Consider the following 25,998-nt stretch of genomic DNA (forward strand, 5'->3'; position numbering starts at 1 on the left):
TTGATGCTGCTACTGTTTTTTTTTTAATCAGTTTTACCGCATGACATTTTTCCTTCTGCTGGTTTTATTCTGTGTGGGTTCCTTTTCTACCACATCTAATTTCTCCCAGGGTGACCGTTGCACTTCTCCATTTTACCAACAGGTTTGCATTCTTCACTTTCTCATTTGTGACAAATTTTATCATGTGCAGTGTTCACTGTTGCCAGTTCCCTTTGCATCCTTTTTCCCACTGATAAGATTTACTGAGAAGTTGGATAAAGGACAGATCATCCGTGTCTACGTATTTTTAGGGGCGCCACGGAAGGACTGAGCAGATCCTCTCAGATATCCGAAGAACGACCCAGCATCCAGAATTAATCGACTGCATTGCTCAGCCGGTCCCGAAAGCTCGGGCTTACTTCACGGACCACAGGTGGGGGAGCGAGGACACACACAGTGGGGCAAACCATCTGCTTCATTTTTTTTGAAGTTTCGATGCAGCCGTGTCTGGTGGTCAGGAGCACAGCTGTGCCCACAGAACACGCTGCGAGTGGCCCCCTTGGAGGTGAGCAGGAGGACGGCCTGCTGAACACCTGGCGGTGGAAGGAGGATCAGAAAGAGACCAGATGCGGAGAACAGAGGAACAAGCAGACAGGATGTCGGCAGGAGGGCCAGGAAGAACAGGCATCAGAAATGGGGCTGGGGCTGAGGCTTGGCCAAAAGACCAACGTTCTGATTCTGGAATCAGGGTACAAGGTCAGGGCGGAGCCAGCCCTGAGGCTGATTTGCTGAACCCCTGGCCTGGGCTCCTGGGGCCCCACTTCCCCTGGAGGGGTGGAGTCTATTTCAGAGTTGAGAGCCCAGCCCCAACCCACACCCCGACCCTGTGAGGGCTGAATGGGGTGGGGCCAGGAGATTTCTAGAGAAGGTGAGGAGGGAATCAGAAGCCTTATTTATTTATGTAAAAATGTTCTCAGAAGGCTTAACTGTAATATGGTAGTCAACTGCTCTGTACGGAGCAGAGGTGGCTTTATTGCTGTGGCTGAGCCACCTGGGGCTCTGAGGCTGCGGTGAGGGAGAAGGGGGACATTCTCCGCCCAGAGAGAGAGGGCGGGGAGGGGAGGGTGGGAGGGGGAGAGAGAGAACCCTCGGCCCCTTCTCCAGATGCTCTTGATGGCTTTGCCAAAGTGGTGCAGGCCGAAAGCCTCTGGCTTCAGGACAATAAAAGGAGGCATTTCACTGTGACTTTTGCAGTCCCCTCCCCCACCAGAAGATTAGAATAAATGAAGCTCCCGGAAAAAGGGCGGCACAGCTGGGAAATTAAGGATAATTGGGTCTGAGTAGTAAATAATAATTCCCCTCGCGCTCTCCCTGGCCAACTGACCTTCTCTACGAAAGCCCTTGACGTGAGCGCTTCTCATCTGCGTGTATGTGAAATGTAACATACATTCAGAAAAGAATAAATAAACGCAGAAAAGTCTAGAACATGCAGAACCTCAGAGGAGTGGCCGATTTTGCAACCTCCATCTGATGTCCCAGGACAGGCTTTTGACTTGACAGCATCTGAGATCTGGACAGAGAACGGGTCTTTGTTCCTAAAGATCTTCAAGATGCAGAGACATCCAGATATGAGCTCGGGGGTCCTCAGCCCAAGCGGTTTGGAGGCAACATTTGGGGAAGTGCTGAAATGCGAATGTAAGGACTTCCTGATTCAAGACGTTTGGGGGAGGCTCTGGGACTTACATCCTTGACAGGGGCTGCAGGAGACTTGAAAGCAGGTGGTTGTCAGAGACACCTGCACTTGAGAGACGTGCCCTGAGTCCACAGATGCTCAGTGCAAGAAGGTGCCACGTCGGTCTCTCAGACGTGTGGTCTCAGGCCAGCAGCAGCACCTGGAAGTCTGAGGTGAGTGCAGACTCTAGGCCCAGCCCAGAGCTCCTGGATCAGAGGGGCTCAAACAAAATCCCCAGGACACCCGGGGGTCCCTGAGGGCAGGGTCCTCAGCAGGGGCAGCCCTGCCCCTGCAGGGCATTCAGAAGCAGGTGTTTGGCAGGTGGACTGGCTGGCACAGGGTTTGGCCAACTGTGGGCGGGGCCGGGAGGCTAGATGTCCCGTGAAGGGTGGCACCGTCAGCACCTTGAACAACTGTCTGCCTTTGGAACGACCTTCCAACATCCCAGTGGCTCCCCCTGTGCGGAAAACCTGTCTGCTTTATTCAGCCTAGAACCTAATTCCTATTTATTCACAAACAAACTTTTTTTGCACAATTTTATTTTTTTATTCCCCTCTGCCCTGCACACCCCCCTCCCGCATTCCCCTCCTTTAGTTCATGTCCGTGGGTTGTACATATAAGTTCTTTGGCTTCTACATTTCCCATACTATTCTTACCCTCCTCCTATTTCCTACCTACCATCTATGCTACTTATTCTCTGTACCTTCTCCCCGCTTCTCCTCCTTTTGAAATTATGTATATAGACAGCTTATTTTATTTACAATTTCTTTTAATCCTCGCCCAAAGATATGGTTTTCTATTGATTTTAGAGAGAGAGGAAGGGAGAGAATGGGAAATGTTGATTGGTTATCTCTCATACTGGCCCCAACCAGGAACCAACCCACAACGTAGGCATGTGCCCAGGAATCAAACCTGCAGCCTTCTGGTCTACGGGGTGAGACTCTAACCAACTGAGCCACCTGGCCAGGGCACTGTTACATTTTTTCACATCGGAAGCAATTTGTTGGGTGGGACAGAGCTAAGCAGTGCTGTTCTGACAGAATTTTCTACTTTATCAGACAAAGGATCTGAAACCCAGAGAGGTGGAGTGCCCAGGTCACAGGGCTGACTTGTACGACAGACCCAGACACCCAAGGACCAGCCCCAATGAGGGCTGGCCTCCCACCCGCCGCACGGCCTGCCCGGCCAGCTCTGCCCCGTGCCGGGTCCTGTGCACACCGAGCAGCTCCTCCTCTGCCCCTGCCCTCGCCACAGCCCCACGTGGGGGTTTGTCATGTCGTTCAGCTTCCCCAGGAAACGCAGTTATTATCATTCTTTTAACCAGAACATTTTCCTTAGAGGTGAAGAACTTACAAAATAAATGGAGCCCTTGTTTCTGGTTCTCTCTGGACACAAATTGCTGCCTTCCCTGTTTGTTTGGTGTTGGCCTTCAATAAAGAAAATGAAAGATTGGATTTCGGAAGGCAATGGATTTTGTAGCTAGAGCCCCAAGCCTGAGAGTCTAACCCCTGAGCGCACTATCGCCCTCAACTGCAGCCAATCCAGAGCCGCAGGTGGGCGGCGCCTCGCCTGCACGCACAGAGTTTCCCCACCAAATGTGTGAGGACTCGTGTTGCTCCAACACCGGCTGTTCTGCCACTTGCTTTATTCTGAATATGAAAAGGAAGGGACAAGTGTGGCCTCTCATGTCCCTCATTTCGGGTGAGGGCATAGAAGAGATGAATGAGGGGACAGTTACTTCCCCAGAGGCGTTAAGAGAAGCTCTCACGCCTTCAGGTGGGGCTGAAAGAGGCGAGTCCAAAGGGCTGGAAGCAGGAAAGAGCTTGAGGACCAGAAGAACAGAAAGGAGAGCAGTTGAAGGTCTTGGGGGTACAGATGGACCCAAACCCAACCTCTGACATGTAAACAGCAAAATGGAGTTGGGAAGCAGTCGATTCCCAAGTTCAAGATGACACCACCTAACAAGCAGAGGGATTCCTTGGGACTCCCCTGCCCTTCTGGGCAAAAGAACAGGGCAGAGCCTCTGGTCGTCCCACAAAGACACGGGGCCCAGGACGGAAACAGGATAACTGCCGCCCTTCCAAAACAGTTCTGGCAGGATTATTCAGGTTATCACAGAGAGGCTTTAAAGAAATAAAAAAGGATAAAATTATCAAGCAAATCACAGGCGTCCCCAAACACGGTGACACATGCGGTGACAAGGTCGATGTGTCTCGCTGCCACCTGGGCTCTTGCTGTGCCAGGGGAGAGAATGGCCTTTGGAGAACTTGTGTTTTCAGCAAGGCTTCCAGAACCTCATCCAAGAATGGCCTGGAGAACAATGGATTTAAAATAGTCTCCATAAAAAAATTTAAAAAATATATGTATATCTATCATTACTGCTTTAAGGGAGAAAAGGGTGCAGGGGCAAGGCTCTGAAGTGATGCAGTTCCTGACCCCCCCAGAAAAACGGAGGGCGGGGCCCGCAGCTGGAAGAGGAGGCACGCGGTTGGGGGAGGCTTTCTCTCCGCAGAGCCCAGGAGTAGGGGGTTCAGTGAAGAGGGAGACCGGGACTGGAGTGAGGTGAGATGTCAGAGAGCAAGAGCGGACGCCTGCCTACCAGCTACACGCAGAGACAAAGTCAAGGTCAAGGAAGCTCAGAGGTCGACCTTCAGTATCCGGATGAGATCCACACTTCACGTCTGCTAGGGAGAACGGAGAGGTCTTCAGGAGCAGGAGAGGCGCTCAGGGGCCTCGCTGGTCCAAGGGGGGAAGAGGACGCCATTCTCTCCCTGCGGTGGGCAGTGTGCTCGGGTTTCCCGGTATTTCTCAATCTCTAAAAATCCATGCATTTTTCCCCCATGGGAAAAGCTCCTGGATAAAATAACCAGGTTGCCGTTAAAATTCCCAAAGGGTTAATGAAGCTAAAGTTCCCCAACCTCCCATGTCTAACACCTTAGACTGAAACTTTCTGGTTCAACAGGAAAACAGCAACCAAAGGAAGAACGAAAGTCCATGTGAACCCCTAATAAAACAGGCCGTGCTGACTTAGAAGCCCCAAGGAAAAGCTTCAGTTCCCAGGGGCTGTATGCAGGTAAGGGAGGCATTTGACGGGGGGGCAGGACACACGGGGCAGAACACACTGTCCCTGTCACGGATTCCCAATAACCTGGCAGGGGCTGGGAGAGAAGACAGCATCCTGCGTGTGGGTGTGGCAGGGGGGGCAGGGGAAGAGGGTGGGGGTTGAGATGACGGACGGATTCTGCAGGCCCACCATCCAGGACTGAACTGCCTTTGCCCCCAGGCATCTGAGCAAATGCAAGAGTTTTCCCTTAATCCTACTAAGCCTCAGTTTCCTCGTCCCTAAATGAAGATACACTAGTAAACAGAAGGCCTGGGCAGTCTGGCATCCCGTGGGCTTCCTCTGCGCTGGTAGCCACTGTCAGGGGCACCAACCACAGGAGGACACGCCCGCCTTTAGCCGGAATCAGTGGAGCACCCAGAGGTACCCAGAGGAGTCCGCTTCCAGGGGCCACCCTTGAAGGAGACCCTGCCCCATCCGAAGTCAAGACATCCTTCCTGGGATCGCTGATACGGGGCAAGGCATTAGAGTGGAAAGTAGAGAGGACTTGTGAACAAGATTCCAGAAAAAACCGTCCCCTGCCTGTTCCGCGATTTCAGTGAGAAAGTGCAATGGGGACCCTGTGGCAGAGTAGTGGGCGTGGTTCTAAACGCCTTGCCTGTGTCGTTCCTTTAGTCCTCAGTGCAGCTTGGCGAGGTGTTACCCCTCCCATCCCACCCCCCGTCACAGACGGGGAAACCGAGGCCCAGAGGGGTGCGGCGCCTTGCACGGTAACTCCCTTGTTAAGCCGCAGCCCACCTGCTTGCACAGGAAGTGGCGGCATCTGCCCCAGGGAACTGTCTAACCCGGGACACAAGTGCGATTTGCAAGGTGGCAGCATTTCGGAGTATTTTTCAGAATCATTCAGCTGTTGCATGAGGACAATCAAGGCTACGAAAATAACCACCACTAATTTGACGAAATTACTGTTTTTCTTTGTTCAGTGCGCAGACCCAGGCAGAGAAGCCTGCCCGATAACCTTGGGCCAACCACACCTTTGTGTTCTCTGATGAACGTAATTTTCTCTCCAGGAATAGCAAAGCCCCATGTCTTGGAGGTCAACCAGCTCCAGCTCGAAAAGAGGCTTATTAAGTATATTTCATCATGCAGAATCTGCTTCCAGTTTCAATTCATTAGGGGTCAACCAACACCGAGGCTTGAGAATGGGTCAATCAACAAGAAATTAAGTCCCCAAAATGCAGCTATGACCCCTCCTATGGGGTTCCAGGGGGTAAAAAGTGAACACATTTCTGTGCATCAGGGTTTCTACAGGAAGCTCCTTCTAGTCCCATTTAGTCTACTTCCTGGGGCCGACCCCGAATCATCCAACTGTAGCTGATACTACCCACGCTGCGCTAGGCTTCACTCCAAAGAGACTTTCTCCCAGCCCTCAGAGACTTCCTGACGCAGGAAAAGCAAATCAAGTGTGATGCTCAGTTGCCAGGGGAAAAGCAGGACAAGCACAAGCCTTAGGTAACGTACGAACAGAGGAACAGCTCAAGGAGGCTTCCGAGGCAGGTGCAGCTACCTGTCAGAGAAGGAAACCCGACGGAGGGGAGAGACTGTTCTGCTGCGTCCACATCACAGATGCACAATTTTTGGGCCGTGGGGACGACTCGCCCCCCCCCCCCCCCGGGAAGGAATCAGCATGTTTGTCCGGTAGGAGAAACGCAGCCTGGAACTTTCTCTCTTAAGCAGATGTTCCAAATCCTTCTGAATAAACCCTTGGAACATCACGCCCTGCTGTCCCGCACTCTGCTGCTGGGAGGTCAGGCTTCACAAGCGCTGACTTGCTGCTTTGGTCACCCGGGGTTAGCTTTGTTCTGTGACAGCAAATGCCTGTCACCTAGGGTCCCCACAACCCGCCCAGCAATCGGCATTTTCCTCCCAGCTGTTTCCAACAGAAAACTCGATGATACGTACAAGGCCACCTGTTGAGCCAGGAGCAATCTTTCCAATAATTCATATGGATGAATCAATTCTCCATTTCCTGGAACCCAACTAATGGACATTCTGGGGTGGCTTTTTTTGGCATTTGTCATATACTCAACTTTTAGGAAGAAGAGGCCATTAACAAGGAACAGAGGGCATCGGATTTATCGAGGACATTGACCTGAATGAGGGTGGACAGAGGCCCATTCTTACTCTCTCTCCACTTGCAGCTGTTCCCGGCAGCGCCGGGGGCAACTGGGAACCGCCAACAAGACCTGAGATGGAGGGGTGGACTCACACGTTTTAGAAATGTTTTGCCTCCACCCAGGGAAAACCTTACACGCAGTGTTTGGAAAGAAACACACAGAAATGGAAGCAGTAACTCTGGTTAGTGAGACAGCGGGTGATTTTCAGCATTTAATTCCAAAGGTGGGTATAACATTATTTTCTAAAGGTTCAGTGTCAGATCTTGATGACGAGAAAAGCCAATCGTCCGGACCCGCTCCCTCCCCAAAGCTATCGGGCGAGGCTTTCCCAGCTCCTAAAGGGCTGTCACTCTGATGTGGTCACGAGCCCACCATTGTTATCTGCTTGGCAGCCCTTTAAAGCTAAACTTCGTCCTGAGCAACCACAGCAAGAAATCACAGACGCTTCAGTGTGCCCGTGTGCATGCCATTTAAATCAATCAGTCAATCAACCAACCCCGTGGAAAGTTTTGTCTCCCATGCATTACCCGCCGTCGTCTGAACCCCCGGGGGCATGGGGAGAACCCCGCAGGAGGCATGTCCAGGTGCTCGGGATCTGAACTGTGAAGTCTACTCGGAACCGCAAGTTAGAGCCTGGCACGGGGACAGCAGGGAGGGCAACGTGCAGCAGACACGGGGCTCAGAGTGGGAGACCCAGAACCTCGTCCCCTCCCGAGGATGTAGCCATGTTTGTGCCCCGGGACAACGAGGGGTGCGGGTCCTTGGGATGGATTCCCCTTGTTTATGTTTGAGTGGGTTTTGATAACCATCTTTCTCTATTTTTTAAAAGACTCTATTTATTTTTAGATAGAGGGGAAGGGAGAGAAAGAAATGTCAATATGTGGTTGCCCTTTGAGTGCCCCCTACTGGGGACCTGGACTGCAACTCAGGCATGTGCCCTGACTGGGAATCGAACCGGTGACCCTTTGCTTCGTAGGTGGGCACTGAATCCACTGAGCCACAGCAGCCAGGGCAAGTGTCTTTTATTTTTTATTGTTTGTTTTACTTATTTTATTTAACAGTTTATTTCTTTATTGTATTTTCTCCCCAGATAACTGTGTTTTAAAAGCCTGGTTTCACCTTCCTCTCTTGGGCCCTCAGGATGCTGGCTGTGTGTGCTCTGTGCCAATAAGCGGTAAGTGGGTATGACATCGTGGGCGGTCTGTTCCCCATTCTGTTTCCTAAAGGAAAGCTTTTCTTGCAGTTTTGTCTTGTTTTCCTTCCAGCGGTGTTCACTGGGTGTGTTGTGGGCGGGGTAACCTGATTGCTTAGTCTGCAGATGGCAGCTGCTGGGTGGCCGTACCCTGGGCAGGCGCTGGGCTAGGTGGGGACGCACAGAATGGAGCCAGGGGCACACGCAGCTCACAGTCCCCCAGAGACACAAATCCTGAGAGGTACTGGGGCACTCCCGCCCTTCTCCACGAAGGGAAGGCTGCAGCAGAATTTGGGGGACACGAGGTAACGGGAGAAGGAGGCCAGTGGGGAAGAGTGGTACCTCCCACACCCCATTCCAACAAATCCCCATACAGCCCGGCCAACTGTACAATGAATCGGCATTTCCAAAAGTGGGGTGCCGGTTCCGTTACGGACTACGCACATGCAAGGCACTGAGAAAGATTAGGGTGGGACTCCGGAGCTCCATCACTGAGGATATGGCAGCAAGCGCCACCCATGGGCGAGGAGAACTTCGAGTCTGCTGGGAGGAGGGAACTGAGACAGTCACGATGTTCCTTCTCTGCAGGCGAATGGGAGCCGGGGATCCTCCCAGGAAACCACAGCACTCGCCACGGTCTGCTCTCCGTGGGGCCCCTGCAGCCCTGCAGCAATGCCCACACCACACTAATGCCGGGCTGGGCACCCCCATGGGATCGGAGCGCCTTGGAATACAGCCCCAAAGCCTCCACCTTCTCCCTGACTCACCCTCGACTTGTTAGAAATGCATAGGTGGCACTGTGAGATCAGGACAATGGTAACAGCTTTTATTAAAAAAAAAGGCACTATTGAGGAAGCATAAAATCCGGGGGAAACGGGGCTGATGTCATCTCCACTGACATGACTTGGAATTAATTTTTCTTCACCAGTGCTAAGAGAACAACAGCAATTCTACGCCAGGCTTTGGGGGCTGTGTTCTGTTCAGCTCATGAATCAGTTCACGGTACAACAGGATGCTTGTCGAGGTGAGACGACCATCTAGAAAAAGTGTGGGCTTTGGAGTCAGAAGGACCTGCTCCCCCTCCTGCCCGCTGTGGGGCGGGGAGTAAGTTTCTCAGCCTCGGTGTCCTCATCTGTGAAGTGGGACCTCACCACCTACTGCAGAGGGTTTTTCCAGGACCAAACGGAGGATCACGAGTCTGTACTCAGTGTGGTGCCTGGCAACTCTGAAGAGCTCGACGAGCTGAATTATCATAATCGGGGCGCGGACCTGCAGTGTCTACTGCCCAAAGGAGGTTTGGCGTCCGGTGTGAAACAGGCCCCTGAGTAGTGGTGTCTGGTCCGTCGTCATCTCCCCCTTTGAAAGCACCCTGATTCTTCTTTAACAAAGAAATGAAAGTACTCAAGTGTGAAGAGCCTGGGATTGGTATTTCGCGTCCTGTGCATCTTCTTTGCTTGCCGGCCAGATTTCCTGCCACTCCAAACAGCCCCTTGACAGAGTCTGTCCTTCCTCACCTTTCACGCGCAAACTGCTTTTTAACTGCAGCTTTACCACACCTGTGTGTAGTAAACCCGTCGATCCGTTTAAAGCCCTCTCCTTTCTTCCGTTCATGTTCACTCTTGGAAAGAAGAGTTAGACGGACAGGTGTCCTGGAGCCCTGAGTGGGCGCCTTCTCCCAAAGATGAGCTTGGAAGACCCTGGAGAGGTTTGCAGAGGAGTCGCCGAAAACCCTCCTTTAGGCCCCTGCGCACAGTAGGTGCCTTTCAAAACAGAGCAACCTTTCCCAACGTGAAACTGATTTCTTCCTAAACGACACTCTTGCCAGTGTTTCAGTAGGTATGTCTGACATGCGATTCTCCGCCCCAGAGCTGTTCTGACCAACTGCCCCCAACCCTCCAGCGCCGGAAACTTCAGGACCTGCCCTTAGTGCCTGAACCTCGTATTTCTAAGTCCCATGGAGAAGCACGTCACCCACCCTGCCCAAGGACAGGACATTAAAATGCCTCATAACCTTTATGGTCCCTTCCACCCACCCATAAACGCTGAGGTACTTATGGTACAACCACTCCGGCAGGGCTGTCCCACGTTCTGGGTTTCAGGCAGGTCGCTCCGCTCTCCCAGACGCTTGGTGTTATCCCGAATCATTGCCCACGGAGCTACCCAGCGAGGTCTCAGAGACACGGCTTTTCTCCTCACCGCCCCCCCTCCCCTGCATGCAGGGCTTGCTACATCACTAACTACTAAGTTTCCTCCGAACTTGTCACTTTCCACCATTTCCACCTAGCAGGTCTTCATTCCCAGTAGGGAAACCAGCTTGTCACAAAGTTCACGCTTTTCTGCTTCGATTCTTGTTAACATCTAATAAAGAAAATCTCTTTGCCTACTGATTCCGGACAGCCAGAGGGAAAAAACAAGAACGGAATGTCTTCATGCACCCCATCAGGAGAAACTTGACTGCCTCGTGATCAAACTGGAAACAATTTAAAAAATTTGAATCATCTGGGACCCGACTCTGCAACTCTTTGTTGATAGAAGCAGGGGAGGAGATCACTTGGCTCTCCTATCTCAAAGAGACAAGGGGAAGCTCAGCTGGCAAGCCAGGGGGACAGGAAAGACATCACACACAGTGATAAATGGCAGGTGACACCCGGCCTAGGTGGAGAGGGGCCAGGAAGCTCCCCAAAGGGAGTGTCTGTAGCTCTTCTGGGAGTGGCTGGGTTGCAGGAATGTGCACACAGAATACCCAGATTTTCTATTTTTTGAAGAGAAATCAGAAATCTAGATTTTGACTGGGAAGTCTAATTTTTAAAAGTTGACGGTTAATTTGAATGTTTCTTAAACACTGTGTGGGCCAAGGGGGTGTCCTGGAGCTGGTGGGTACAGGCTCACTGGAGCTGGGGATGCACATCTCTGCTCTGCCTCCTGCCTTCGACGACTTCATACTCACTGCTTGAAATTGGCCATTGTTGGCAATATTTACACCACGGAAATAGGCAAATACTACATACCAGGGGGATTTTTTGTAAATCTAGTTCTTTAACATTTATCAGCATATCACCACCTGTGGGCTGAAGAAAGCATGTTGCCTTTGGCCAAAGTTGCAGCTTCTAATGAAAATACTAGACAAGAAGTAGTGTTAAATAATCGTGAAGTATTATGTACCCCCGAGTCTGTGGTTACAACGGTGCCTGCGACTGCGGGGCGGGTGGTGACCCAGGAGTCAGAGGGACACCATAACCAGCTGGGAACGCGGAGACAGAGAAACGGGGGTGGTGGTGGTGGGGCAGCTCTGAACCAGGCTCGCCGCCCTGGAGGAAGAACTCCCTGTACTCGGGACACTTGCTTCTGCCCCCTGCTGTGAGGGAGCGTGGCAGTGGCCTTGCCCAACCACGGCCCTCCAGACACCGCCGCATTGTGGCAAGTCTTCCGAATCATCGGGAAAAGACATGATTGTGTACAGAGACTGAGCAAGAGTGTTTTAAGTCAGTTTACAAATTGCAGGGGATTGATACCTTTTGCTAATTGTAAAGGGAGCTGAGACAGCCACAGAGTCCTTCCCCTTTTCCTCTGCAGTCAAGACCAGCCCGATGCGGGCATGGTTCTCAATGACTGTGTCTGTTACGGGGGCCTTGGGCAGCCTGGGGCAGCCGCTGGGTCCCTTCTCAGAATGTTTTATAAATGAACGAAATGATACGCACAGGATTTCAAAAGCAACCGTATGAAAAGATAGTTACTAAACTGCAAAACAAATGCCTGGGACAGTCCATGAGCTTCTTTAAAAAGTAAAAAGATTTTATTTTTATTTATTTTTAGAGAGAGGGGGAGGGAGGGAAAAAAAGAGGGAGAGAAGCACTGAGTGGTTGCCTCTCACACGCCCCCAGCTGGGGACCTGGCCTGCAACCTGGGCACGTGCCCTGACGGGGAATCGAACCTGTGACCTTTCAGTTCGCAGGACAGCGCCCAACCCACTGAGCCACACCAGCCAGGGCAGTACATGTGGTACTTTATAAAATCATTAAGTAGCAAGAACGGGTCTAATGACAACCATAATTTTGAAGTAGCAGCGAAGGGGAAATGTCACAGTGGCACCTGCCACACTATCAAGTGAGAAGAATACATCTGCGGTTTTGACCAGTAACGAAGCTGCAGGCGCTGCTCCCGAGACCTCGGGGCTGCCACCCACATCCATTGTTGAAGGAAACCCTAGAAGCTGCTTGGTTAGAACTTGGTAAACATGGGGAGGGAACCATTTTCTCATCCAAATGTACAGACCTCGTGAAGTCCACCCATGCACCTGGGGCCAGAACCCCTACAGTCAGGCTGGGCTCGAAGCAGGAACTCAATCGATTCTGACTAAATGAATTGAATTTTATATTTGATATGAGATGGCACTGGGTTTGGTCCTAAGCAGACAAGAAGGGAGAAGAGACACTGTCCACTGTTCAAAGCCAGGGTGGGACATCTGGACGTCACCCTTATCACATAGCCGGGCAGGCCAGTTTCTTCAAAACAATAGCTTGCAAAAAGCGTTCCTCAGTAGCATCAAATAGAAATCACTGATGGCAAATGTAAATACAGAATCAGGGCCTGGGCATTGATACCAGTTTTCACTGGATTTTGGACTATCTCAGAGGCTAATTTCCTCTCCCAAACTGGCACAATGGCTGAACAAAGCTCTAACCAAAGTCCAACCACTGCGGGGACTCTGGGCAAGGTCTCCGCCTCTGTGCTTCACCTTCTCGCCCGCGGGATGAAGGAAGTAACAGTCCTGCCTCACAGGATGAAATGTTACGCACCCAGAGTGTTTAGTACAGTAACAAGGAGGAGGAAAGTACAGCCCACGGTCGCTGTGAGAATAACAAAGTTCTTGCTAATTGGTTGAGAATGTTTATATTTTTAAATGCTCGGAAATTTGGCAGTACCTATAGTTACAATTCAGACTTCGAATATTAAAATCAACACTCTGCATTCTAGAGCTGTTATACTGGCAAACAATCAGAAGCAGCCAACACACCCCTCCAACAGGAGGCTGTTCTCATTGCATCCACACCACAGGTGTATGAGTCCAGGGCAAAAGCCGGAGGACATTCGGGACCACAGGCGAGCACTTCCCACTCGTTCCATCAGCCAGTATCATCCGGATGCCAAAGCGGATGCTGAACCGAGACAGCTATCACAAGCGAGGAGAAACCTAGATGAAGATCTGTTTTGAACGGACAGTCATGCACCACGGAACATCATTTTGGTCAACACGGATGGTATACGGCGCTGGTTTCCTAAGACTATAACGCGGCTGCAAATTTCCTATTGCCTGGTGACCTCAGAGCCGTCATAATGTCACAGGTGCGTAAGTTCAGCACTTTCAAAACTCAACTCAGGATCCCTCCAGCGGACCCCCCACTTTGGAACCTTGTTTCTGAAAACTGCCTCCTCCTCCATGGGACCCCCAAAGGTGTGTGTCTGGGGGCCATTCTTCCTCCTTCCCTCCATGTCTACCAACAATCCTGGGAATTGTTCCCTTCTTCCAGTTGCATGCCACCTCAACACGCCCCTTGCCACCCACGCCAGAGGAGGCTGTGTGACCTGACCCGAACTCTTGTTAAGCATGGCGTGTGAACGTGACCTTGCAGGGCCCTAGAGGGCTCCGTCCGGGGGCTCTGGGAGCACAGGGACTTTTCCTCCCGAGTTCCTGGGTGCTAAGGATCACGTCGGCCTGAAGCTGCTGGACAAAGCTGCCGTCTGCTTCTGCCCCTCCACTCGGTGTGACCTGGGGTGTTACTGCAGACCACGCAGGGAAGAACTGAGTTGGCCAAAAAGTTTTAGTTCTTTTCCCTACGATGGCTCCAGTGGCACTTAGGTGTCTTTAACTTCACTCGAGATGATTTTGTTAGATTGTATTGTGACAGCTGTCATATCAGTTTGCATTGGGAAAAAGTATCAAAATTGGTGAACATTTGTGCAGCCATTTTAATATCAAAGATGGAAGAAAACATGCAATGCTTTTGGTGTAATTATGCTTTATTATTTCAAGAAAGGTAAAAACACAACTGAAAAGTGAAAAGAAAAGATTTATGCAGTGTTTGGAGAAGGTGCTGTGATTGATTCAGCGTGCAAAGGTGGTTTGCGAAGTTTCTTGGTACAATTGACATTTTGGCCAAACAATTCTTTGCTGTGGGGCTGTCTTAGGCATTGGAAGATGTTTAGCAGCGTCCCTGGCCTCTTCCCACTAGAAGCCAATGGCAGGAGATAGTCGACACACTCAAAATATCCAAATCAATCAAGTTATTGGTGAAAATGAAAAATGTGTCTTCTATTTTTCGGAATGAAATAAACAGACTTTTTGGCCAACCCAATAATTCCTTGAAGGCTAATCGCCTTGTCGTCACTGTCTGTTTGAAAGCAGAAGCCAGGCTTGGGGAGACGCCGTGGCTGAACTGAAGAGGAAGGTGCTGAAAGGAAGCGTGTTAAGATCATTGAAGAGACAACGGTTTGTGGAGGTGATGTGCTCTCGTTACCCAATGCGAGGACACGAGGCAGGTTCTAACGATGGAAAACATGTCATTTCAGAAAGTGTTTCCAGCAAACGGGGCACAACAAGGCACCAGGGAGACAAGGTGGGGGTGGGGTGTGCGGACAGAACGGGGCTGAACCCGAGGACAAAAGACTCCGTGTCGTCCGGAGAAAGCCGTCTTAACTTAATTTTATTCCTAAACAGGAACAATAATGACTAAAGTCTTTTTGGTTTAATCCACAGGGACATTTTGATAAATTTCATTCTGACCACACTTAAATGTCAAAAGCGATACCCATTCCACTGTAACAGAAGGTACAGAATTAAAAAGATAAAAATAAATAAAGAGTATAGAACACAAAAGGATAATACAAATGAGACTCAGTGTTAAGTGTGCTGAAGTCCCTACAAAGAGAAAAGTTTAAAACTGATTTAAAAAAGAATATAAAAATGTATGAAGTGGTTTACTTAAAAATTACTAAAAATTAGAACTAGAAAGATACTCTAAACACAGGAAATACCTTCTAATATATTGCAGGAATGACATCATATCTAAATTAAAAAATAGATGTTAACCTATAAAACACTAAGAGATAAACAAAGGTACTAATAAAATAAGTCATGCAGATGATACAATCAGTAACACTGAAACACATGCTCTGAAACACACGACTGAAATGCTATTTCGGGTGTGTTCACTAGGCCTGGAGTGTGTTTGGAGATTATGTTCCCTCCCACTCCAGAATTCTGTAACAGAAGAGAAACCCAGCTGGAATAAACACAGATACAAGGATACAAAGAGACATTCAAACAGAAAAGAGAATTCTGGAAAATGCACATTCTCAAATCATTATGTGATAATTTTAGAAATAAACCAGGGCATAATTATATAGCCAATCACACAAAACCGTTTAAAAAGCAGTCTTTCTGAATAAAATTTGAGAGGAGGTAGAGCTAAACAAAGAATGAATAAGAACATTTATCTCAAACATGGAGAGCTGAATTTATGAGAAACCATAGGGAAAAAAATTGCCTGCCAAAATGATTGTGTATGGCACTATAAAAATCTTTTCTGCAAGCCAAAACAATTTAGTAGTCAATAAAAAGGTAATGGAGTAGGAGACATATTTTAGACACATGTAGATAGATAGATAGATAGATAGATAGATAGATAGATAGATAGATATCAGAGATAAGAACTTGAAGGTTCCCCTTGGCCCTCAGTACTGCCCTTAAGGCTCCACAGAGAACCCCGGGGCCCTTTGGGGCGCCGTGTGAAAACTATGGCCCCGGAAGTCTGTGAGGTCAATGCCTCGTGGTCTTCATCGGATCCTGGGCACGAGGGAAGACCTGAGACACCGATAATGGGGCCAACGTGCCAAAGGCTCACAGGCAGAATGGGGAAGTGACTTCTGGGATCAAATACGTCCGTCCAAACTGGAGAGGGAAAGTCCCGGGGGGGTGGGGTGGGGGCAGCACGTTAGTCGTCATGCTGATGGGAGGGACGCTGCAGCCTTGGGGGCACTGAAATATCGTGACAGGTGACCCGAGGCTCCGTATGCCTGGACGTAGGGATCGGACACCTTACAATCTCACACAAGCCCTGAGACTCGGCTAACCAGACCATCTCTGTCTTCCTCTGTCATCCCGAGTCTGCATCGAATAATAAACACGAGACAGAAAACAACAATGGGTAAAGAGTAGGCTGCTGCATGACAGAGGGCAAACATCCTTAAAATCAAACACACACGTACGCAGTGATTAACACGGCCCGCCTTGGTTCTGACAGAAAACGAGGGAAAGATGAACTCCAAGTATGTAAGTATGTATGTATGCATTTTTAAAGAGAGGAGAAGGGATGGAGAAAGAGGGGGAGAGAAACATCCTTGTGAGAGAGAGACATTGATCAGCTACCTCTCGCATGAGCCCCTATTGGGGGACTGAATCCCCAACCCAGGCACGTGCCCTGATTGGGAATCGAACTGGCGACCCTGAGCTTTGCCGGCTGATGCCCAACCAACTAAGCCACATCAGTCAGGGCACTTTGCTAAAAACACTTTGTTTTTAATAAATATTTAAAATTAATCATTGTGAGCATAAATCAAAGAAATTCTATTATGAAATTAATGTTGACCTAATCACAACAATATGCTCCTGTTATATGGAAAACAATCAGATATAAAATATGATTTCAGGGATTTTTAAATGTACCTTTTCCTGGCGTCAAAGTATCTCTTAAATCAGGATGATCTCACCGTTGCTAGCATCTCAGAATTTAATTGGCAGCATTCTTTCCTTTCCTAATGGCATTTAACATAATGACTCATCTTGGACTTGGTAAAAATCTTTTAACACTTTAGATTCAATATAATATGTTTCACCAAACTGTTAACAGTGGTTCTCGATGAATGGTGGGATGATGGGTGATTTCTACTTTCTTTTTCATATGCTCTTATGTATTCCCTATCTTCTAAAATAGATGTGTATTTCTTTTATCAACAGTGGTAAACAAAGCAAAATCTGTTTTTAATTCTGACTTTGCCACTTTAAAAATGTGTTGTCCTAATTAAGATATTTATGCTCTCTGTACCTCAGTTTCCTTATCCCCGAAATGGGACAACTTCTCCACCTATCTCCCAAGGTTTACAAGCAAACGTTTTGTAAAGTGTAAAGTGCCTATTCCACAAGCAAGACATCTGCTAACGTGTGACCTCCGTTGATGCATCGGTGGGGAGTCCTCTTTGCTCCAGAAACCTGCTCATTATGTTTGATGTCAGCTTACGGCTTCATACTGCGCAGTGGTGTTTCCCAGTCCTTTACTGTCTGAAACGTGATCTAGTGCGATTTTAAAAGCTCCCTTCTCCGCCTTATTTCCATGTAGGAAAAACAAAAGAGTCAGGAAACAATATTCAGTCCGGTGCTACACAGGTTTGCACGTTGATGAGCTCAAATCACACACCTGCCGGCCCAGCTCCTGAACCCGACCAGAACCTTGTATTGCAGGGCAGGGACGGCCAAGTCACCAGCCCCACCTGGGACCAAACGGGGGCACCAGTGTAACTCTTCCTGCTTCATTAAAACAAATTAAACTCTTGTTGAAATCTGGTCGTCTGTCCGAGGGGCTGACTGTGGAGGTGGGGCTTAGCGTCTCTTGTGTCTGGGCACCTCAGGTCCATGCATGCAGAGTCACGTTCTCAGCCTGTGCCCGCTGCACCTCTGGACAGTGCTCGCCCCGATCACCTACTACACCTCCAGCTGGTGAGGCAGTCTCGAGGTGGCTGATGGAAGTCTCCCCTCCCTTCGAGCCCAGCCACCACCAGTGCGGCCCTGCTCTGAAGCACAGGGGCTCCTGTCCAAGTCAGTAACAACACAAACCACGGACTCAGTGTGCCTATGACTTGCCTGGGTGTTAGTTAAAGAGCAGGTGGGTTCGACTGGTCGGGGCTTGGCCTGAGACCCTGCACTTCCAATGGGGTCTGAGGCAATGCTGACGCCACTGATTCGTGGACCACCCGTGAACAGTGAGCACCCTTGGGGGTGGTCTCAGTTCCAACTCTGTGCCCACTCCGGTCACGCATGCCGCAAGCGCGCTGCCTGTCCTGTCTCCATCAGAGCCTTCTGGGGAAGCTGCTCCGAATTCAGTTCAGATGTACTGTAGCAGGAGCCCTGCAGGGCACCCCACCCCAACACCTGCATTTTGACAAACACCACACTTCCCTCGGGTGAGTTCTCATGGACACCAAAGCCTGGGCACCACCGGAAGGAAATTCTAAGTGTCCATGCCGGACCACGCCAGCAGGAGCTGCACACTTGCCCTGCAGGGCGCTGCACTCTGGCCGAGGGGTTTCACTGAACAGCAGCTGGCGGTGAGGGAGGTCTCTCTCTCTCGCATTCACGGCCCAGGGGCTGTGGAGGAGACCACTCACCACATTACCTACTCCCCTTCCTGACAGTCTGTAGGAGAAACCCTTATTCAAGTCTGGAAAAGTTGGGTGTCTTCCCAGCTGCCAACCTGGAAAGGGGAACCAGTTAGTGGTTGCCTTTGCCTCTTCACACTGTGACAACTGCAAAACTCAGAGCCACTTTTGGCAATTGCACAGGCCCTTTTCATGCCTATCTCTGTGTTTTAATCTGTGGCTCAACTGTCCTATCCTGCTACATTTCTCATCTCCCCGATGTTTTAAATCCATTACTCGCTGCTTTCTACTGCACTGTCCTCATGTATGTGTGGGTAGGCGTCTGTGCTGTTCACCAATGGTCTTTTTTTTTTTTTAAGACTTTATTTTTAGACAGAAGGGAAGGGAGGTAGAAAGAGAGAGAGAGAAGCATCAGTGTGTGGTGGCCTCTTGCATGCCCCCTACTGGAGACCTGGCCTGCAACCCAGGCGTGTGCCCTGATTGGGAATCCATCGAACCAGCAACCCTTTGACTCACAGGCCAGCATTCAATCCACTGAGCCACACCAACCAGGGCCCAATAGTGTCTCATCTACTTCTCGAGCTCCTTCTGGAGCTCAAAGGAGTGTGGTGCCCTAAGTCCTTGAAGCTGGGTATAGCCATGTGACTTGATTTGGCCAATGAAATGTGTATGGAGGTGACTTGCATCACTTCCAGGTCGGGGGTCAGTGAATTGTTGGAGCTCCACTCTTCAGCTCTTTCTCCCCCTTCCTGGGCGGTTCTGGGGGCATGAGCTGATAAAGAGGGGCCCCAACAACAGAAGGCTGGAAACCTGGGCCACCCAGGAGACCACTGCACTGGGGAGTCACCACGCCCACAGCGGGCTTTGTGTGTGTGAAGCGAACTCTTACTGCGTTAAGCTACTAAGATTTGGGAGTAACCTAAAGCCTGCCCCAACTACCACATTATATGCAAAAGACCTCAAATCCTTTCTGAACAGAAGCTGAGTTATAAATACAGAGGCAAACCCAGAAACAGACTCCCAACAAAGGCCTATTTGAGAGAAGATGTTTATGAAAGGGCCATTTATCAGCTGGGCTGTCAGTCTCTTTGGAGCAGAACCGAACAGTTACTCTTGCTTCAAGTCTGATCACCAGCCTCTTTCGAAACCAACATCCCTGAGTGTGTCCTAACATTCTGCTCCAACTTTTTAACCATTTGCAAGTGTACAATTCAATGGCGTTACACACAGTCACTGTGTTGTATAAGCCCAAGCACTGTGCACACCCCAAACTCATTTCATCCCCCCCAACAAAGACACCCTGCCCAGTAAACAAACCTCCCCCTTTGCCCCCAGCCCCCTGGTCACCTGTTCTACTTTCCATCCCCGTGGAATTCACTTATTCCAAGTACCTCATGTAAGTGGAATTATGCAATATTGTCCTTCTGTGACTGGCTTATTTCATTAAGTACAATGTCTTCAGTCTATCATCCCTGTCACAGGACACATCAAAATTTTATTCCTTTTTGTGTCTGGATAGGATGCCATTGCATGCACACACACGTTTTTTATCCATTCCCGTGTTGATAAACACTTGGGTCCTTTCCCCCTCTGGCCCCCGGGATCAATGCCACACCGGACACGGCCGTGCAGACACCTGTTGGGCCTCTGCCGTCAGTTCTGTTGGACGCACACCCCGGGGACAGGGCTGCTGGGCCACATGGTAACGCTGCGCTTAACCTTTTGAGAAACTGCAGGACTGTTTTCCACTCTTCTCTGACTTCTAAATCAAAGGCCTCGATGAGGCAACAGTTACGTGAAATCCTCCATTGCATTTCCCCAGAACATGTTGTTTGTGAACAGCAGCTGCTGTCCGACACCATGTTCTCTATGTAAAACCCTGGGGGGGACCTTTTCTCTGAGAGGAACTCCAGGCTGGGCCACGACTCTGCTGTGGTGCTTGCAACCAGATCTGCAGCTCGAATAGTCACTGCGGGCCCTTTGCCCACGCTGCTTGGATCCCCTTTATCATGTCTGGTCACACTGGCCTGACCTCGAAGGGCTGGTGCCCGCATCTCTGTCACTGGGCTGCCTGTGGGCTGTCCATGAGAAATCAGGCCAGCAGTGTCTGGAAATTATAGGCTGTGCTTCTCTGCCCCCATGCAGCTTTGAACCAATCACTGACCGGTGTGGATGTATACACAGCCCACTGTAGCTCCCTGGCTTGGGATCATTCTGAGGCATGGGTTTTGCACTGTTTTCAAGCTTCACTTGGGATTAGGTCCAGGTATACCTCGTTTTATTGTTTCACTTTATTGTGCTTTACAGGTGTTGCATTTTTTACAAATGGAAGGCAAGACCCTCTACAAGCAAAAAAAAAAGTTATGAACCTCTTTATTGTGGTGGTCTGGAGCTGAACCCGGCATATCTTGGAGGTCTGCCTGCACCCACTGTCCACTGTGCTCCTGACTAACAGTGTTATCCGTATGGACTGACTTCCTTCTGCACCTGCCTGTCTCCCTTGCACCTGCCAATAAACCACTCGAACTCAAATTCTTGCCTTGGAGTCCACTCCTGAGCAAACCTAAGCTAAGACAAAGCCCCTGTCTAGCACCTTCTCATTATCTGTGTTCTTCCTTCTCCTGATTATGAAGTTCTGTTTGCATTTTAGGAGTATTTTATGGTGTGCTTTTTTGTTGTGTTACCTCAAAGTCTTTGCAGAGTAAAATAGAGTGGAACCAATTTTTACAAGAAAAACACCCTCATGTAATGTTATGGTTAAAATACAAGCTATAAATGGTGCGTAGGGAACACAGAACAGAAAGCCACGCACCAAAATGTTAGCAGTGATTAACCTGGGGTGATGGCATTACAGACAGCGTACCTTCTTTAGACTTTTTATTTTGCGAAGATCATGAACGTTAGTTCCCTGGTCTATGAAATGGAGATGACCACACCTGCCTCATGGAGCTGTGTTGGCTGAAATTACGTGTGACTGGGATGCAGTGATCAGCTGCATGACATATTCACACAAGCAGTGTGTGCCTAAGATGTACTCCTGTAAAGGGTAGCAAGTGTGTTATTACAACAGCAACAAATAAAGCAGTTTAAAAGGAAATGTTACAAATGTACAAATAAGCCTATACTTGTATCATGCTTTGTGCTTTGTAAAGAACACTCCTTACAGGAGCTCACTGGCCCTCACGAGAACCCTGAGAAAAGGGGCAGGCTTAGGGGTGGGGACAGCCCGAGACAGGACAAACATCTACTGTGCAGCGACAGTGTGGCCCGAACCACGGCAGTGCTCTGCCGACGTCTCTGACTAGACGGATGGGGTGCAGAACGGCTCAGGCACCTGTGCAAGTCACAGGCGCCAGCTCCAGCTCCAGCTCCAGCTCCAGACTCTCTGTCCAGGCTTCCTTCTGAGCCGCCGGCTACATTATTACATTTGCACCTCTGACAAGCCCACCCATCCAGACATTCTCCGTTCCTAAGGCACTGATGTTCGTCAGCCTGTAAATGCACTCCGCACCCTCCTACCTCCATGTCCAAGGGGAGAACCAACGAGTGGTGTGTGGTGTGGGGGAGGATTTAGCCCCCCAGTCTCCCAACAAAACCACCCCACATAACTACTGGACCTAAATAAAAACTCTGTTGCACTTGCTACGCAAATGTAGCCGACTCAGGGCAGCTCCACAGCAAACTTGCCGATCCCTTTGCTCACCCAAGCTGTCACTGCATAGAAATTCTGGGCCTGTCTTCAGAGACACCGGGTGACACAATGAGGGATTTAGGGAATTCTGCTAGACAGTTCTGCGAGGAGAGAGCCGTGGAGGGGATTACTCCTCCTTTACCCCCTCGAGGCCCGCGTTCGGGACATCATGGAGAATGCTGACAGTTTTTCGTGCCAGACACCCAATCGGCGTGGTGCCTCAGTGACCTGCTGATGGGCAGCACCACCTGGGATGGGGGGTGGGGGTGGGGCGGGGGTAAGACAAAGCATTGCGGGTCCCCAATCTTGCAGGCCTCTCCGCCTCCCACTCCCTAGCTACGACCCTGCACTTCCAGACGGACCTTGGGAAATCTTTCTTGCCTAATCAGGCCTGCAGCTGATCTGTTATACTTTGCGCTCCTTCTGGCAGAACGTCTACCCAAGACGACCATGCGTGGGAGCTTCAAGGAAGTTCACCTTGTCACCCCGCCTCACTGACAGCGCTCCCACTAGCACAGGGCCACAGTTGCAGAGCACCTGCACCCTGTGACATGTGCCACTGTGAGCCTTGCTGCTGTTCTGGCCCTGACAGCCAGGAGCCACTTGCTCTCAGCAATGCCTTTCAAAGCCCCCTCCTCTGTGCCAGCTTTATTCTTTCTTCAAAATTTCCACCGCATCTTCCCCAGACCCCCTGTAACTCGATTATGTTTCAAGGGTGAACACTCTTTCGGGGTACGGCGCAAAGACACCCAGCTTTTTCCTCCTGCTGGCAATAAAGGCAAACTGACCGTGGCCATGCTGCACTCTTGCTCCAAAACTTTCAATGGCTCCCGGTTGCTTCTAGATGCGTCTAGCTCCTTAAACTGGCGGTAAAGGCCCCCAGCTCCACCCTATTAGCCAGGAGGCCCTTTTCACAGCCTACTCTACAGACCAAGTTCATGGGGTGCCTGAATGCAAGTCTTTCCTCCTCCAGAATGCAAAACCCACGTCATACCTAATGCTATGGGCTTCAGCCCAAAGGTCATTTCTCCCCCATTCTTCCAGGTAGGAAACAGTTTCCCTCCTCATTAGCGTTCTGATGAACTTTCAGTCTGGTATTCAGTCTGATTTCCTCTGTAATCTTGAAGTCAAGGGCAGATTCTTTTTAAGTTTGTGCCCCACCCCCTCCACCCAGTGCCTGGTGCGTGGCATTAACTCAGTAAACGTTTATAGGTTCCCGCCCCAGTTTGTCAGCTTTATCCGGAAATTTCTACGAACTCAAGCAATGTCTCCTCAACTAGACTGAAAATCTCCCACAGCGGAGTGTCTGCAATTTTCGGATCCCTGGCGTCCGCGGGGGATTTGTTAGCTGCAGATTCTGACTCAGGAGCTCGGAGGAGGGGCTGAGACGCTGCAGTTTTAACGAGCTCCCAGGTGATGCGAAATGCATCCCATTTCCAGAAGCCCAGAAGCCACACCACGCGCGGGACAGGCAACGGCTCACACCTGTGCTGCTGGCCGAGCGGTGGATGTTCTCGGCCGAGCAAGGTTGAGAAGAGCTGCCCTCCCCTTGGAAGCGCCCGTCCAGGAAAATGCCGGCGAGTCCTCCGGCCCCTCCACCCCCCCAGTGCGGCTCACGTACCTATGGTGGACACCACGGTGCCCACGAAGTAGAAGGCGCCGGTGAAGTCCCAGCGCGGACGGGTGTTGTCCATACGGATGCCGGCCTCCGTCGCTTCCTCGTAGTGGCGGAGGAAGCCGCGCAGCTCCTGGCGACTCAGGTTGTGGCGGCGGCTGAAGTTGGCCAGGCGCTCCTCCCAGCGCTGCTTGGCCTGGCGCTCGTGCGCCAGCTCCAGCGCGGAGAAGACCGCGGCGCCGCCCAGCAGGTACAGCACGATGAGCGCCGCGAGCAGCAGGAAGCGCGCGTTGTCCTCGTTCAGGTGGCCCGGGCCGCAGCTGCAGCCGCAACCCCGGCCGGCCATGGCCAGGCCCCGGGGAGCCCCGCGCCGGACGGCCGCGACGGCGGGCGGACTCTCGCCCAGGCCCCCCGGAGGTCGGGGCTCAGCCGAGCGCTCAGCGGGTCCGCGGCCGCGCGACCACGGGCTCGCCCATGCCCGCTGGGCGCTTCCCGGTCCCGCGGCTCCTGCTCCAGTGGAACCAACCCCCCTCCGCCGCCCCGACTCCTGGTTTCGAATCCGGCTTCTCGCCGCCGCTTAGTTCTCCCAAATGCCAAAGGTTCGAGCGAGAAGGTGCGGAGCCCGCTTCTGCTTGGCACGAGGGTGCGGGGTCGTTTCCGCCCCGGAGCCCGGCGCGGCTGAGATTGGGGAGGGGGCGTGGCGCGTGTTCAGGACGCACACCTGCGAGGGCGAGCGTCCCCGGGAGCGAGGGTCCGCGGGCTTCGCAGGCTGGAGGGTAAGGGGAGCCCCGCGGCCTTCATCCCTTTGACCATCACTTCTCGAGACGACCGGTCTCAGTCCGGGCGCTGCAGGTGGATCTGCGGTGCTGCGTCCCAGTCGCGGCGTCGCTCGCGCCCCTCGGGTCACCGGCCCCGCTGTCGGGTCTTACAGGCTGGAACAGGTCCCGGGCGGGCGCACCGACCGGGGGACCGTGCCGAGTGGTGATCGCGGGCCGAGGGGCTGGAGGAGGAGACCAGAAAGGGAGGTTGGAATGAAAGCGCGGAGGAAGTTAGGGGCATCTCCCCGGAGCAGCCTCCCTTGCCTGGCCCCGGCCCAGAACGCCCTTGGCCTCTGCGCCCTGCGCGGGAGCGTCCTTGGCCCGCACGTGTCAGCTCCGCACGAGAGAAGCGCGCGCCACAGACAGCGCCAGGTCCGGAGAGGCTGCGGAGGACCAGGGCCGGAGGTACGCCAAAGCCGGGAGACCTTGACCCCCCAGAGAGTGCCATCTCCTCTACCCGGACTTGGCTGCCTCAGTGCACTCCACACATTTTGCGCCCACCAGGCTTCGTCCCTCACCCCTGCAGACCAGCTGCAAGACCCCTCACCCCCAGGCCCGCCCTCAACGCCCAGCAAACTGCTAAGGGCCTCTCCCCGAGACCCTGCCATTCAGAGGGCGCCGGCATTGCGGCCCCGCTCGAGTCTCACCTCCGGAAGACGGCCCCTCTGCTCTACTTTGGCGGGACTGTCCCCAGGTCCCCTCCTCTCCGCAGCCGCGCCCTGCAGGGCAGCGCGGGGGTGCAGGAGCGCACGCCGAGCTCTTCCTTGCTCTGCCTGTGCGCTCCGACGCGGCAACAGGTGGAGCTGCGCGGCCGCCCCCGCCGGAGACTCCACCCTGTCGCCTACCTCCTGGCCGCGCGGGGCCGCCCCGGAGCCCGTCTCCGCCCGCAGAGGCCCGGTTTCGGCGGGCCCTCAAAGGCTGCGGTTCCCAACCCGGGCGCACTGACACCCGGAGTGGGTGCTGGAGAGGCGGGTCCAGCGCTTGCTGGGCTATGTGGGCTCCCCCACGGCCAGTAGAGGGCGCTCCGTCCCTTTCAGACACAGCTCGCCCGCACCTGTGTACCCAGCCTCACGCTGCCCCCGTGAACCACCAGCCCCTGGAACGGGGGAGTGAATATAGATGCATAAAGGAATGGATACACGGGCATCTTCAAATTAGTCAAAATTTCACCGCCTCCCGAGAGAGTGGTTCCAGGCTCAAGGCCCAACCCACCCACGTGCACTCACCAGGAGCAGAGAATAAACACAGTCTGGATTCCAGTATTCTGCCATTGGTAGCCCCATGCTGCGGATATTACTCCCAGTT

General features: G+C 51.7%; 1 protein-coding gene and 1 long non-coding RNA gene across 2 annotated transcripts in view; one reads left to right on the plus strand and one right to left on the minus strand.

The window, feature by feature from the left end:
- The window catches only part of KCNK13 (potassium two pore domain channel subfamily K member 13), a 60,392-nt gene extending 34,837 nt beyond the window's left edge, over positions 1 to 25,555 (minus strand). The window contains exons 1-2 of the mRNA XM_037130370.2: positions 25,341 to 25,555; positions 23,882 to 24,875 (exon numbers count right to left, since the gene is read on the minus strand). Of these exons, the coding sequence (XP_036986265.2) occupies positions 23,882 to 24,221 (340 nt within the window). The 5' untranslated portion in view covers positions 24,222 to 24,875; positions 25,341 to 25,555. The remainder of the gene's footprint in view (positions 1 to 23,881; positions 24,876 to 25,340) is intronic.
- LOC119037964 (uncharacterized) lies at positions 1,141 to 17,631 on the plus strand. The gene is made up of 4 exons (XR_005080323.2): positions 1,141 to 1,884; positions 4,674 to 4,784; positions 8,040 to 8,123; positions 17,534 to 17,631. It is a non-coding gene; the product is annotated as an uncharacterized LOC119037964 (long non-coding RNA).
- Positions 25,556 to 25,998: the final 443 nt, after the last annotated feature.

This window comes from Artibeus jamaicensis, unplaced genomic scaffold (assembly GCF_021234435.1).
Source record: "Artibeus jamaicensis isolate MK-2021 breed Jamaican fruit bat unplaced genomic scaffold, CSHL_Jam_final contig_444, whole genome shotgun sequence".
NCBI lineage: Eukaryota > Metazoa > Chordata > Mammalia > Chiroptera > Phyllostomidae > Artibeus > Artibeus jamaicensis.